General features: G+C 37.9%; 1 protein-coding gene across 2 annotated transcripts in view; it reads right to left on the bottom strand.

The window, feature by feature from the left end:
- The window catches only part of CUNH11orf65 (chromosome unknown C11orf65 homolog), a 65,989-nt gene extending 52,308 nt beyond the window's left edge, over positions 1-13,681 (bottom strand). The window contains exons 1-2 of one of the 2 annotated variants that reach the window (XR_004270952.1): positions 13,600-13,681; positions 7,141-7,230 (exon numbers count right to left, since the gene is read on the bottom strand). Coding sequence is in view for 1 of the 2 variants with exons in the window: in XM_032285672.1 (XP_032141563.1) it covers positions 7,141-7,221 (81 nt within the window). In the remaining variant the exon portion in view is untranslated. The remainder of the gene's footprint in view (positions 1-7,140; positions 7,231-13,599) is intronic. The other variant, XM_032285672.1, reaches the window with a different exon arrangement.
- Positions 13,682-14,243: the final 562 nt, after the last annotated feature.

Genomic DNA, 14,243 nt, shown 5'->3' with positions numbered 1-14,243 from the left:
TCAAAAAAAAAAAAAAAAAAAAAAAAAAAAGATTCAAATATACGAGTTAAAGCCATAAAACTCCTAGAAGAAAATACGGGGGAAAAGCTTTATGATATTGAATTTGGTAATGATTTCTTAGATATAACACCAAAAGCACAAGAAACAAAATGAACAAAAAGATAAATTGGACCATATAAAAATTAGGTTCCGTGTGGTAGTTCATGCTTATAATCCTAGCAGTTTGGGAGACCAAGGCAGGCAGATCACTTGAGATCAGGAGTTCAAGACCAGCCTGGTCAACACAGCGAAATCCTGTTTCTACTAAATAAAAATACAAAAATTAGCCAGGCATGGGAGTGGTTGCCTGTAGTCCCAGCTACTTGGGAAGCTGAGGCGGAAGAATCATTTGAACACAGGAGGCAGAGGTTTCAGTGAGTCAAGACTGTGCCACTGCACTCCAGCCTGGGTAACAGAGCAAGACTTCATCTCAAAAAAAAAATTTAAACCTTTTATGCATCAACGGACACTATCAAGAGAATAAAAAGGCAATCCACAAAACGGGAAAAAATATTTGCAAAGAAGATATTTGATAAGGGATTAATATCCAAAAAAGATAAAGAACTCCTACATCTCAATAACAAAATTAACTCAATGCGAAATGGGCAAAGGTCTTGAATATATTTCTCCAAAGAACAGTTACAAATGGTCAATAAGGACAGAAAAGATTCTCAATATCACTAGTCATTAGGAAAGTGTAAATCAAAACACAATGAGATACTAGACATCCATTAGGATGGCTATTATCAAAAAACGAAAATAACAAGTATTGGCAAGGATATAGAGAAATTAGAAACCTTGTGCATTGCTGGTGGGACTCTAAAATGGTACAGTCACTGTGGTAAAGTCTGGCAGTTCCTCACAAAGTTAAACATAGAATTACAACATGATCCAGCAACTCTTCTTCTAGACATACACCCAAAAGAAAGCAATGGCTCAAACAGATACTTTTACATCAATTTTTAGCAGCAATATTCACAGCAACCAAAAAGTGGAAACAGCCCAAATGTGCATTAACAGATGAAATTATAAATATAATGTAGCTTCCAGATATGTAATGGGATATTATCCAGCCTTAGAAAGGAATGAAATTCTGACACATGCTATAAATTGGATGAACCTTGAAAATGTTATGTTGAGTAAAAAAAACCAGCAACAAAAAGACAAATCCACTTAAATGAGCTAACTAAAACAGGAAAATTCACAGAGACATAAAGTAGAATAGAGATAACTGGGGTCTAGCAACTAGGAGATTTTCATTTAATAGGTACACGAGGTTTTGTTTGGGATGATGAAAAAGCTGTGGAAATGGATAGTGGTGACAGTTGCACAACACTGTGATCATACTTAATGTAACTGAGTTATACACCTAAATATGGTTAAACTAGTAAATTTTACGTTATGAACATTTTACCACAATAAAAGAGAGAACTCTGGCTGTTTAAAACAATAATAATAATGTCTACTGTATTTAAAACAAAAGTGTTAAGGAAATGTCAGGAAATAATAGGACAAAGGTGAAGGGGCTAACTTAACCTGCTACTAGATTGTTACATTGTTCTGAAAAGGGTTAAAGTACTAACTTAGGTAGAGACTAATTAATCAAGGGCAAATACTATAACGTTGCCCTTTCTAGCTTAACCCTCTAGAAGAATATATAGCTGTTCTATTCATCTATTACTGTGTAGCAAAGTACCTTAAAATTTAGTACTATAAAAACCACCACCATTTTATTATGCTCACAATAATGGAAATTCTGGTAGGGAACAGTATTGAAGTACTGTCTCATCTCCACAATGATTGAGGCTTCAGCTGGGATGACTTGAACAGCAGAACGGCTGGAATGGCTCAACTGGGGCCCAATGTCAGGGACCTCAATTCTAGCTGTCAAATAGGTCTCTTGGTTCTTTTCCTTATTACATTTGTTGGGGATGGTGTATCAAAAATGGGCTTTTCATTTATGTATCTGGTTAAGTGGGCTGGAATATCTGTTAAAACTGGGAACAGTCAATCATCAATCTCTGTAGGCAACCTCTCCATGAGGCTAGCTTGGGATTTCCTTCAGCCTGGCAGTTTCAGGACAGTTATTCTTCTTACATGGTGGCTGTTCTCACTCAAGATGAACATGTCAGGACACAGACATGAACACTGTAATGCTTTCTATGACCTAGACTAAGAGGTTCCAGAATGTCATGTCCTATCTATTGGTTTTAGTGGTAAAGCAAGTAACTAAAATAGCCTAGATGAAAGGGAAAATATCGCCACCTCCTGTGAATAGGAGAAATAGAAAACAATTCATGGCATCTTTAATCAATCAAAATAACTAAAAAATTAATAAAGAAAATAATGACAAACTAACAATATTCAATTACTACAAAGAAAGGGAAAGGGAAGGAGAAATGCAGGAAAAAACAGATCAGACAAGTAGAAAACAAAAAGCAATGTGGTAGCCTTAAGCCCAATGAATACAGTAATCACAATAAACATAACTGGTCTAAACATGCTAATTAAAAGATAAAGATTGCTTAGAGTTATGCAAAGTTAGACCTGCTATATTTTGTTTACAAGAGACATAATTTAAAGATAAGGACACAAAAAGCTGAAAAGGAAGGAATAGGAAAAGATGCCATGTAAAGATACCCACCAAAAGAACAGTAGGGTAGCTATATCAATATAAAATAAAATGTTATTCAGATAAGAAGTGTTGTAAAATATATGAAATATCTATTGCAGTGATCACACGGTTTTTAACCTTTATTAATGTGGTCTATCACATTTGTATATGGTGAATCACTTTTCATACAAAGGATAAATCTCACTTGATCATGGTGAATAATTCTTTTAACGTGCTGTTAAACTCAGTTTGCTAGTATTTAGTTGAAGATCCTATTCATCTATGTTCATCAGGGATATAAGCCTGTAATTTTATTATAACATCCTTGTCTGGCCTTGGTATCTAAGTTATGTTGGCTTTGTAAATGAGGTTAGAAGTATGCTCTCCTCTTCAATTTTTTGAAAGAGTTTGAAAAGGGCAGATTATTATTTTTTCTTTAAATGTTTAGTAGAATTCAACAGTAAAGCCATCAGTGAATTCAACTATGAAGCCATCCTGGACTTTTCTTTGATAGGAGGTTTTTTATTACTGATCCAACCTCCTTACTCATTATTAGTCTCTTCACATTTTCTATTTCTTCATGATTTATTCTTGGGAGGTTATATGTAACTAAGAATTTATCCATTTATTCTAAGTTATCCTATTTATTGGCATGTAACTGTTCATTGTAGTTTCTTATTTTCCTTTATATTTCTGTAGTTTTAGTTGTAATGTCTTGTCTTTCATTTGTGATTTTATTTGAGTCTTCTGGTTTTTTTTAAATTTTATTTTATTTTTATTTATTTGTTTATTTTTAGAGATGTAGTCTTACTATCCTGCCCAGGCTGGACTGAAACTCCTGGGCTCAAATGATCCTACTGCCTCAGCCTCCAAAGTAGCTGGGACTACAGACATGTGCTACCACACCTGATTTTCTTTTTTATTAGTTAGTGTAGTTAAAGATTTGGCAATTTTGTTTAACTCTTCAAAAACCCAACTCTTAGTTTCTATTGTTTTTCTAGTTTTTATTTCAATTACTTCTACTCTAATCTTTATTTTCTTCCTTCTGCTAACTTAATTTGTTCTTCTGTTTCTAGCTCCTTGAAGCGTAACATTAGGTTGTTTGGGAGCTATCTTGTTTTGTGATGTAGACATTTATTGCTATGAAATTCTCTTTTAGAATTGCCTCTGCTGCATCCCATAAGTTTTGGTATGTTGTGTCTCCATTTTTGTCTCACTATATTCCTTAATTTGTCTTTAAAGGTCACATATGACAAGCCCATAGCTAACATCATACTCAATGGTGAAAAGTTGAAAGCTTCTCCTCAAGATCAAGAACAAGGATGCCCCTGCTTACCACCTGTATTCAGCATGGAACTGGAAGTCTCAGCCAGAGAAATTAGGAAAGAGAAAGAAATAAAAGATATACACATCAAAAAAAGGAAGATGTTAAATTGTCTTCTGTTTGCAAATGACATGATCTTATATATAGAAGACCTTAAAGACTTTATCAGGCCGGGCATGGTGGCTCACGCCTATAATCCAAGCACTTTGGGGGCCAAGGTAGGATGGATCACCTGAGGTCAGGAGTTCAAGACCAGCCTGACCAACAAAACCTCGTCTTTGAAAAAAAAATCTAAAAAAAAAAAAAAACGACTTTATCAAAAAACTCTTAAAAAGAATGAGCAAATTTAGTAAAGTTACAAACTCAACATACAAAAATCAGTGGTGTTTCTATACACTAAAAACAAACTATCCAAAAAAGAAATTAAGAAACAATCCCTTTTACCATACTTATCCCCCCCAAAAACATACTGGAGTAAATTTAACCAAGGACACAAAAGATCTGTACACTAAAAACTATAAAATGCTGATATAAAAAAACATCAAATAAGACACAAATAAATGGAAAGCTATTCTGTGTTCATAGAATGGAAAGTATTGTGAAAATGTCCATACCACCCAAAGCAATTTGCAGATTCAATGCAATCCCTATCAAAATACCAATGACACTTTTCACAGAAATAGGAAAAACAATTTTGAAATTCATATGGAGCGACAAAAGACCCCATTAACAAACAAAACAAAACAAAGCACGATACTACCTGATTTCAAAATCCCCTATAAAGCTGTAATAATCAAAACAGTGTGATGCCAGCATATAACCATACACGTAGACCAATGGAACAGAATAGAGAGCACAGAAATAAATCCATACACTTATGGTTGATTTTTGACAAAGATTCCAAGAGCATGCAATGAATAAAGGATGGTCTCTTCAATAAATGATGCTGGGGAAATTGAATGTCCCCAAGTAGAAGAATGAAATTAAGACTCCAATCTCATACTATATACAAAAATTAATACAAAATAGATTACAGACTTAAATATAAGACCTGAAACTGTAAAACTACTGGAAGAAAATATGGAGGAAAAGCTTCATGACACTGATCTGGGCAATAATTTTGTGGATATAACCCCAGATACAGGCAACAAAAGTAAAAATAGGTAAATGGGATTATATTAAATTAAAAAGCTTCTACACAGACAAGGAAATAATCAACAGAATGAAGAGACAACCTACAGAATGGGAGAAAATATTGCAAATCATATATTAGATATGGGGTTCATATCTAAAATACATAATAAACCCAACTTAGCAAGACTACCAGTAAATATCCACCTACTTGCAGCTCTTGATCTGCAAAAGACTGAAGACAACTGGCACAGCTGCTCCGTGTACAGACCTTCAATTAACCTCCTTGTCTTCAGTCCTTCTCCTTCCAGCTCTTTTAAATTGTTAACTCCAAATTCATATCCTCTCTGGGGTTCTAATGGCAAACCAATTCCCTCAATGGAAACTGGAACGCCTATGAAATGTGTCTAGGCAAGTGTTTCTACAGTTTTTCCAACAGGATGCTATCATCTATTTTCGGTTTTCCAAAAATTAGATAAAATTTTTACCTGCTGATGAATCCCCCTCCTCTTTGTTATGGATTACCCTTCTATATTACATAGTGTCATTTCAATGAGGTTCTTGAGGGATAGGTGAAAATATGACCTCAGTCTACACACACACACACACACACACACCCCACCCCTTTATTTACATGACTTCTCTACTGAGGCTCCCTTAAGGGCAAGGATGTATTGTGAAATTGCCTAGCACAATGCCAGGAACACAACAGCTAGTCAAAGGTGTGTGGCTGGTTGGATGTGGAAGAAAACAGTTGCAAATGATAGAAAAGCGTAATCCTAGATGATAAGTATGTTGATCAAAACCAACTGAGTAAATTTTAAAAAAAGATTAGCTGGATACAATGGTGTTCAATACAATGGTGTTCGGCATAGGGTGAGCTACTTGGGAAGCTGAGGTGGGAGGATCACTTGAGCTCAGGAGTTTGAGACCATCCTGGGCAAAATAGTGAGACCCTTGTATTTTTAAAAAATATATGTTATTTTAGTGTTAGAAATTAACATTGTTATACCTCAGCATAGCCTTTATGGCTTTGGTAAAGGCAAATAATGAAGCAACTTTACAAAATGTGATTAACTGATACAAAGGTGGTCTTGTAAGCCATAAAACCTTTGTATCAGCATGTGCTAGAAACAGACCCATAATACTTCACTTAAAATTACCAGGCACAGATAGAGTATTGCTGCTATCAGAGAGAAAAGAGTGAGGTAATTTTAGCTCTTGGCTCTCACCCAACCAGGTAATTCAACTTGGAATATTCCTTACACATATAAGAACAGCTCTACCCTTATAGGAGCACAACAAGTGACCACGACATTAACTCAGATTTAGTGTACTAATAAACTTTAAGCTCCTCAAGAATAAGTATTCAATAAATATTTAATGAGTGACTATAGTCCTAACATCTGCTTACAATACTGGTTCCTCAATCAAGAACTAAAGTGTTTAGCGGTGAAAGGCAAATAATCTTATTAATGATACGTTCATTGATAGCCATTATAAAAGTGCCTGCCCCAGATCAGGAACTCAATAAATATTTGTGCAGCTAATGAAATAATTGTAACTTTTTGAAACGTTAAAAAGTCTTCTTTTTAATGTGAAGAGTGGCACACAATTCTGCAAGTATACTAAAAGCTACTGAATTGGACACTTTATATAAAAAGTACTTAACTGGCCAAGGGTGGTGGCTCACGCCTGTAATCCTAGCACTTTGGGAAGCTGAGGAGGGTGGATCACCTGAAGTCAGGAGTTTCGGACCAGCCTGGCCAACATGGTGAAACCCTGTCCCTACTAAAATACAAAAATTAGCCAGGCGTAATAGTGTGCCTGTAATCCCAGCTATTTGGGAGGCTGCGGTGGGAGAACTGCTCGAGCATGAAGGGCAGAGGCTGCAGCGAGGTGAGATTGTGCTATTGCACTACAGCCTAGGCAACAGAGCAAGATCCTGTCAAAAAAAAAAAGTACTGAACTGTACACTTTAAATTTTATGACATAAAAATTATATCTCAGTAAAACTTGTAAATAAACTTACAAGGAAACTTTTCCAGGCCTGCTGAATGACTCTGGCAGCTTTATCCTGCTTTGCAAATTCTAAGTCCTCTTTCCAAGGCATTTGAAATTCCTAAAAGAAAATGAGCAAAAAGGGTACATTTAAAATAATTTTATTTTTAGTGACAGTCTTGCTCTGTCACCCAGGCTTGAGTGCAGTGGTGTGATCATAGCTCATTGCAGCCTCAAACTGCTGGGCTCAAGTGATCCTCTCACCTTAGCCTCCTAAACAGCTACTCTAGGCATGCACCACTACACCTGGCTTTCTTTTTTTACCTCTTTTTGTAGAAATGGGGTCTTGCTATGTTGCCTAGGCTACTGTCAAACTGCTCCTGGCTTGGCCTCCCAAAGTGCTGGGATTACAGGCATGAGCCACTGCGCCCAGCCTAAAATAATTTTATGTGCTCCATTATAAAACTATCACTAGAGGCCAGGCACAGTGGCTCACGCCTGTAATCCCAGCACTTTGGGAGGCCGAGGCGGGCAGATCACGAGCTCAAGAGATCGAGACCATCCTGGCCAACACTGTGAAACCCCGTCTCTACTAAAAATACAAAAAAAATTAGCCGGGTGTGGTGGCATGCACCTGTGTTCCCAGTTACTCGGGAGGCTGAGGCGGAAGAATCACTTGAACCCAGGAGGCGGAGGTTGCAATGAGCCGAGACTGTGCCACTGCACTCCAGCGTGGTGACAGAGCAAGACTCCTTCTCAAAAAAAAAAAAAAAACTACCACTAGAACCCAATGAAAATTAAATAGAGTTGTATAAATAAAACAATTAAAATAATATTTTATATCAAAATAATAAAAATAAAAGAGTCTCTGTTGCCTCGGCTAGAATGCCATGGCAGAATCATAGGTCACTACAGCCTTGAACTCTTAGGGTCAATCGATCCTCCTGCCTTACCCTCCTGAGTAGCTGGGACTACAGGCACATGCTACCACACCCAGCTCATTTTTAAAATGTTTTGTAGAGAGAGGTTCTTGCTATGTTGCCCAGGCTGGTCTTGAATTCCTGTACTCTAGTGATCCTCCTGCCTCTGCCTTTGAAAGTGCTGAGACTACATGTATGAGCCACTGCACCCAGCCAAAGGTGGTCACCAATTATTGATGACTTAATATGTTGTTTTTTCCAATTCCACAACCCTAAATAGCTTGTGTTAGATATGAGAAGCCTAAGCTTAAAGGCCTAAGATCAAATAGTAAGTAATTAAGCCAGTTATTGAATTCAAGTTTATCTTGAAAGTCACTGACTTTTACATACACTGTTGCATGACTTCAAATAAACCTTTCTTAACATGCATAGAGACAGAGTTGCAACCACTAAAATTGCCCAGGTCCCTAACCTAAAATTAGACCTTATATGATCAAATATGAAAGGAAAAAAAGGTCATGCACTGAATACAGGGAGAAACATGGATTTTTACCTACTCTTAGAGTTATTAATACTTCACAGGATAACTAATGTTACTAATTACACTGACAGTGGCAATATGGTTCTGAGATGCTTTATCATAGTTCAAAGTGAACAAATTTTGCTTAAAAGCTTAAATTCTGGGCTGAATACAGTGACTCATGCCTGTAATCCCATGGTTTTGGGAGGCCAAGGGAGGAGGAATGCTTGAGGCCAGGAGTTCAACACCAGCCTGGGCAATACAGTGAGACCTCCATCTCTACAACAACAACAACAAAAAGCTGGGCAGGGTGGCACACACTGTAGTCCTAGCTACTTGGGAGGCTGAAACAGGAGGATTGCTTGAGCCCAGGAGTTCAAAGCTGCAGTGAGCTATGATCACATCCCTGTACTCCAGCCTGGGACACAGAATGAGACCCTGTCTCTCTAAAAATAATAAAAATTGATCTGAACTGGTGCATGTAAAATGCAAAACATGTAAGGCTTTACAAATCCCAAAGCCCTGACCTATTTAAACATAAAACACACATCTAATGTGTACGTTATGTTTAGAAAGACAGAGGCTGAACAGAAAAACTGTCAAAAAGGATATGCCATTCATTAAAAAACATGAAAAATGTATTTATATATTTCGCAGTTTGTGATTTTCCTTTTTGATGTTTAAAGTTATCCAGATGCTTAAAACTAACAGTATTTTCTTCCTAATTTGATAAATTGTTGTTTTTTAAATTGACATTTTTAAGAGTTGGGAGAAGGATGGAAAAAAACTTATGTCTTTTTTTGCTTTCCCTACAAATAGCCTTTATAATACAGGAGGCATGGGGAAATAGGTTAAGTCTTTGGGCTCTGAAGTAAGATAGACCTGGGTTTAAATCTCAACAAATTCTACTTCATCCTTAGCTGTGTGAGCTTACAAAAGTTACTTAGCTCACTCAAACTTCAAGTTATTCACCTGTAAAATAGGGGGACTCACTGTACCTAACTCACAGAATTGTGAAGATTAACTCAGATAACACAGGTAAAGCATTTAGTATAGTTTCTGACCCACCATAGCCACTCAATAAATCATATCTATTACTGTAATACAAACTATTTTCCAAAATAAAAACTATTCATATACATTATTCCAATTAGAAAACTGAGGTAATATTTAAGTACAATTATTCTCTTAATTTAAAAATAACTATTAGCACAAATGAGAATAAGGAATGATATTTCAGGTCTAAAAGATTTGTTAATTTTTTTTTTTTTTAGACACAGTTTTGCTCTGTCACCCAGGCTGGAGTACATAGACATCATCTCGGCTCATTGCAACCTCTGCCTCCTGGGTTCAAGTGACTCTCATGTCTCAGCCTCCTGAGTAGCTGGGATTACAGGCGTGTGCCACCAAGCTTGGCTAATTTTTGTATTTTCAGTAGAGACAGTTTTACTCTGTTGGCCAGGCTGGTCTCAAACTCCTGGCCTCAAGCAATTCACCCTCCTTGACCTCCCAAAGTGCTGGATAACAGGCATGAGCCACCGTGCCCAGCCTGTTAATTTTGATCAAAGGAGAGTATGTTGAGAAATACTCTTGCTAGGCAGCAGGTAGAAATAGAGAATATAATTTATCTGTATTTCAGGACACTTCAAGAAAAAAATGGTTTCCTTGCAAATATTGTGAGAATCAGTTTTAATAACTTTTAAGGAGACTGTCACTATACTACTAAAAGAGACAAATGTAAAAGGTAGCTTTGCCATCTGAGATTTAGTATAACTTAAAAAAATCACACCACAAGTTCAGTTTTTAAACGTGAGAAAAAATAGAAAAATAATTATAATGAATTTTAAAATGTAGTGGTCAACTTATTACTTTCATGTTTTCTTGTCCATGTTCTTTTTCACTGATCAACATACAGAATATAGTTATTTTGATCAGCTACAAATAACCATAGAATCAGGACAATTAAAAAACAGCATTAGAGATATCTGTAAATATTATTCCTTATTTAACAGCTCATTACTGTTTGAAATCCAAAGTTATTCATAATACTGTCTAGATTTGTTTACATTTAAAGTTATCATATAAATAATACAGAAATTCAAACAATACAGAACTATGCAGTAGAAAGTAAAACTTGCCCACCTCGACTTCTTCTAACCCACTTCTCTCTTCAATGGTTACGTGTTGTTACAGATCTTTTCTAATATATTTAAAATTTTAAAACATGTATATGTGTCTGTACGTATACACACACACATACATACTAACACATATAGATTTGTTTGCATTAACATGATCGAACTACACATATTTTCTTTTTCCCTTAATAACCTATGGAGACTTTTCCATGTTAATACATATAGATCTTGCTCCTTTTTTTCATAGTTGCACAGTATTTCTAAGACTGGGTATGTCACTATTTACTTATTCTTTCCTCCATTATTGGACATTCAGACTGTTCCTTTTTTCTAATTCCAAAATGAATATTCTTACACATATATTTGTGTACATTTGTAACTTTTTTTTTTGAGACAAGGTCTCTTGCTCTGTTGCCCAGGCCAGAATGCAGTGGCAGTATCTTGGCTCACTGCAACCTCTGCCTCCTGGGCATCTCAGCCACATGCCTGGCCAACTTTTGTATTTTTAGTAGAGATGAGGTTTTGCCACGTTGGCCAGGCTGCTCTTTTTTTTTTTTTTTTTTTTGAGATGGAGTTTCGCTCTTGTTACCCAGGCTGGAGTGCAATGGCGCGATCTCGGCTCACCGCAACCTCCGCCTCCTGGGTTCAGGCAATTCTCCTGCCCCAGCCTCCTGAGTCGCTGGGATTACAGGCACGCGCCACCATGCCCAGCTAATTTTTTGTAGTTTTAGTAGAGACAGGGTTTCACCATGTTGACCAGGATGGTCTCGATCTCTTGACCTCGTGATCCACCCGCCTCGGCCTCCCACAGTGCTGGGATTACAGGCTTGAGCTACCGCGCCCGGCCGGCCAGGCTGCTCTTGAACTCCTGACCTCAAGTGATCTGACCGTCTTGGCCTCCCACAGTGTTGTTTTTTTTTCCCACAATATGCATATAGTTCAGATATATACAATATAACTTCATATTGTGACAACACTGTCCTCAAAAATGGTTTCCAATTTATACCCATACACATTCTATGGGAATGCTTGATTCTAAATTTTAGAAAAGTAAAAAACTAAACATAAATTAGATATTAGGACTATAATAAGTATTCTAATATTCTTTCCAAGAGTGTTTAGAAAACTCCAAAAAAGTGTGTCATAAATGCCACCACTATATACTTATGAATACACAAAATATTGAGGAAATATATTCCAGCACTCAAAATAAATTCAGAAATAAACAATGAAGTTCTACAATTTCATATTCAATTGTGTCAAATATTGGTTCCAAGGACAAGTAAATAGGGGAAAAAAAAAAAAAGGAGATTTGGACAGATAGTCACTAGTGACACACAGGCACAGTTTCGGTGGAGTAAGCAGGGAAGGAAACTTGGGGTGGGTTGAGGATGTGGGAAAGTTGACACAGTAAGAAGGGTAGTAGTTCTCTGGAGTGCTATAAGGAAGCAGAAAACTGGGGTGCAGCTGCAGACTGAGAATGGATAAAGGTTTTTTAAAAAAAGAGATTCTAAAGCATGTTAAAACGTACCATCCAGTAGTGAGGGATAAATGAAAGTGAAGCAGAACTTAAAGAGGCAAAAAAGGGTAAGTTAAAGTGTAAAACCTTTGAATAGGTGTAAGAGGACACCATCTGGAGCTGAGAGTGGGACTGTTGATAGCTTCAGATAAGAAATAAGATTGACTTTATGTGGTTATTAACGATGCTTCAAATAAATTAACCAATGTGAAAATTTCATAAGTTTTAAGATACTAAAATGTACTATTAGGCTGGGCGCAGTGGCTCACACCTGTAATCCCAGCACTTTGGGAGGCCAAGATGGGAGGATCACCTGAGGTCATGAGTCCGAGACCAGCCTGGCCAACATGACGAAACCCTGTCTCCACTAAAAATACAAAAATTAGCCGGTTGTGGTGGCGCACATCTATAGTCCCAGCTACTCGGGAGGCTGACGCAGGAGAATCGCATGAAGCCAAGAGGCGGAGGTTGCAGTGAGCTGAGATCGTGCCACTGCACTCCAGTCTGGGCAACAGAGCGAAACTCCATCTCAAAAACAAAGAAAACATAAACTATACTATCAAACAACTCCTCAGGCAATTAAGTATTTTACTACACCCATGTGCCACTTGTAGATTCTGAGATAACGATTTTGCAAGCTTATTATATCCCGTCAATAAAACTTTTTATTATAACAGATGATGTTTTCACTGGTCTATTTTTACTCTTCGTGGAAAAAGGCCTACAAGATGTGTTTGGATGCTGGATTTCACTTTAAAAGCAGCAAACAATTTTTAATTTGCTGGGATTGGAACAGGTATACTTCCTGTTTTGTTTCCTCTACTAAATTTATTAAATAAACAAATGTTTCTTGTGACCTTTGTAAGTTTCGTAATTTCCCTTTTCCTTTTTACCCGTAGTCCTTGATACTGAGGGCAGAAGACGAAAAACAACTAGTAACCTATCCTTTAAAAAACGCCTTTCCCTTTTCCGTCTCTCAAAAAATGAAAAGACGTAAAACCACTTCCTAGGTGGAATGGGAGAGGGGAAGGGGAAGAAATGAATAAAAATCTAAAGGTTAAAGTGTACTTCCCGGTCAGCGGGAAGGTGGATGAAGCATTATCTTTGAGGAGGACTGGGGAGTGGGGAACTGTAAACGCGCAATATGAGCAGCAAGGGCTTATCAATCATACCGACGCAATTTCACCGAGGCGAGTAAAGGAAGCTCTGAGGAACGGGCTCCTCCCGGGCAGGATTGTAAACTAGGTGGAGGCCTTGCTGCGGGACTTTAGAGGAAGGAAACGTCCTTAAGGGAGACGGATAGGGCACGAATATCAAGGGTATGGGTTCTTTAGGGCCTTGAAACAAGGAAGGCTCAAACCAGTGGCAATAAAGGCTAGCGGACGAGTAGTACCGGCTGAAAGGGGGCGACACTATTCCCTTCTCCTGCCAATTGCTGCTGGCCTCGGCGCCGCTTGACTCCTAGGAAATGTCGCAGGCGGAAATGACGTAACTCAGTCCGTTCTGTCCCGCCCCACTGCCCTCCTAGCCCCGCCTTCTAGGTCCCGCCTCTGCCCCTCGGCCTTTCCTTCGCCTGCACCGTGTCCAAGTCCAGGGGATCCAGGACAGCCTATGAAGACTGCTGGATCTGTTAGAAGCCCGCCTTCAATTGTCGATAGCTTTGAGGCAAAGAATTTTGGAAGGGAAGCCAAAGTGATTGTCTATGAAGTTGGGCTTAGTATATAATAAAGCCCAGTCACTTCAGCCACGAACCTTAAAGATATTGAGATACATAGTGAAATATTTTCTATTTAATTGATTTTTTAAAACTTTTTTTTGAGATAGGGTCTTGCTCTGTGGCTGAGGCTGGAGTGCAGTGATGCAATCTCGGCTCATTGCAGCCTGGAACTCCCCCAGCTCAGGTGATTCTCCCACATTAGCCTCCTGAGTAGCTGGGACCACAGGAATGCACCACCACACCAGGCTAATTTTTCTGTTTTTGTTAATAGTGGCGACAAGGTTTCTCCATGTTGCCCAGGCTGGTCTCGAACTCCTGGG

This window comes from Sapajus apella, unplaced genomic scaffold (assembly GCF_009761245.1).
Source record: "Sapajus apella isolate SASKATOON/1434 unplaced genomic scaffold, GSC_monkey_1.0 scaffold16, whole genome shotgun sequence".
In the NCBI taxonomy this organism is placed as follows: Eukaryota; Metazoa; Chordata; class Mammalia; order Primates; family Cebidae; genus Sapajus; species Sapajus apella.
Note: the sequence above shows the minus strand (reverse complement) of the source record. Positions and strands in the feature narration are given on the sequence as shown.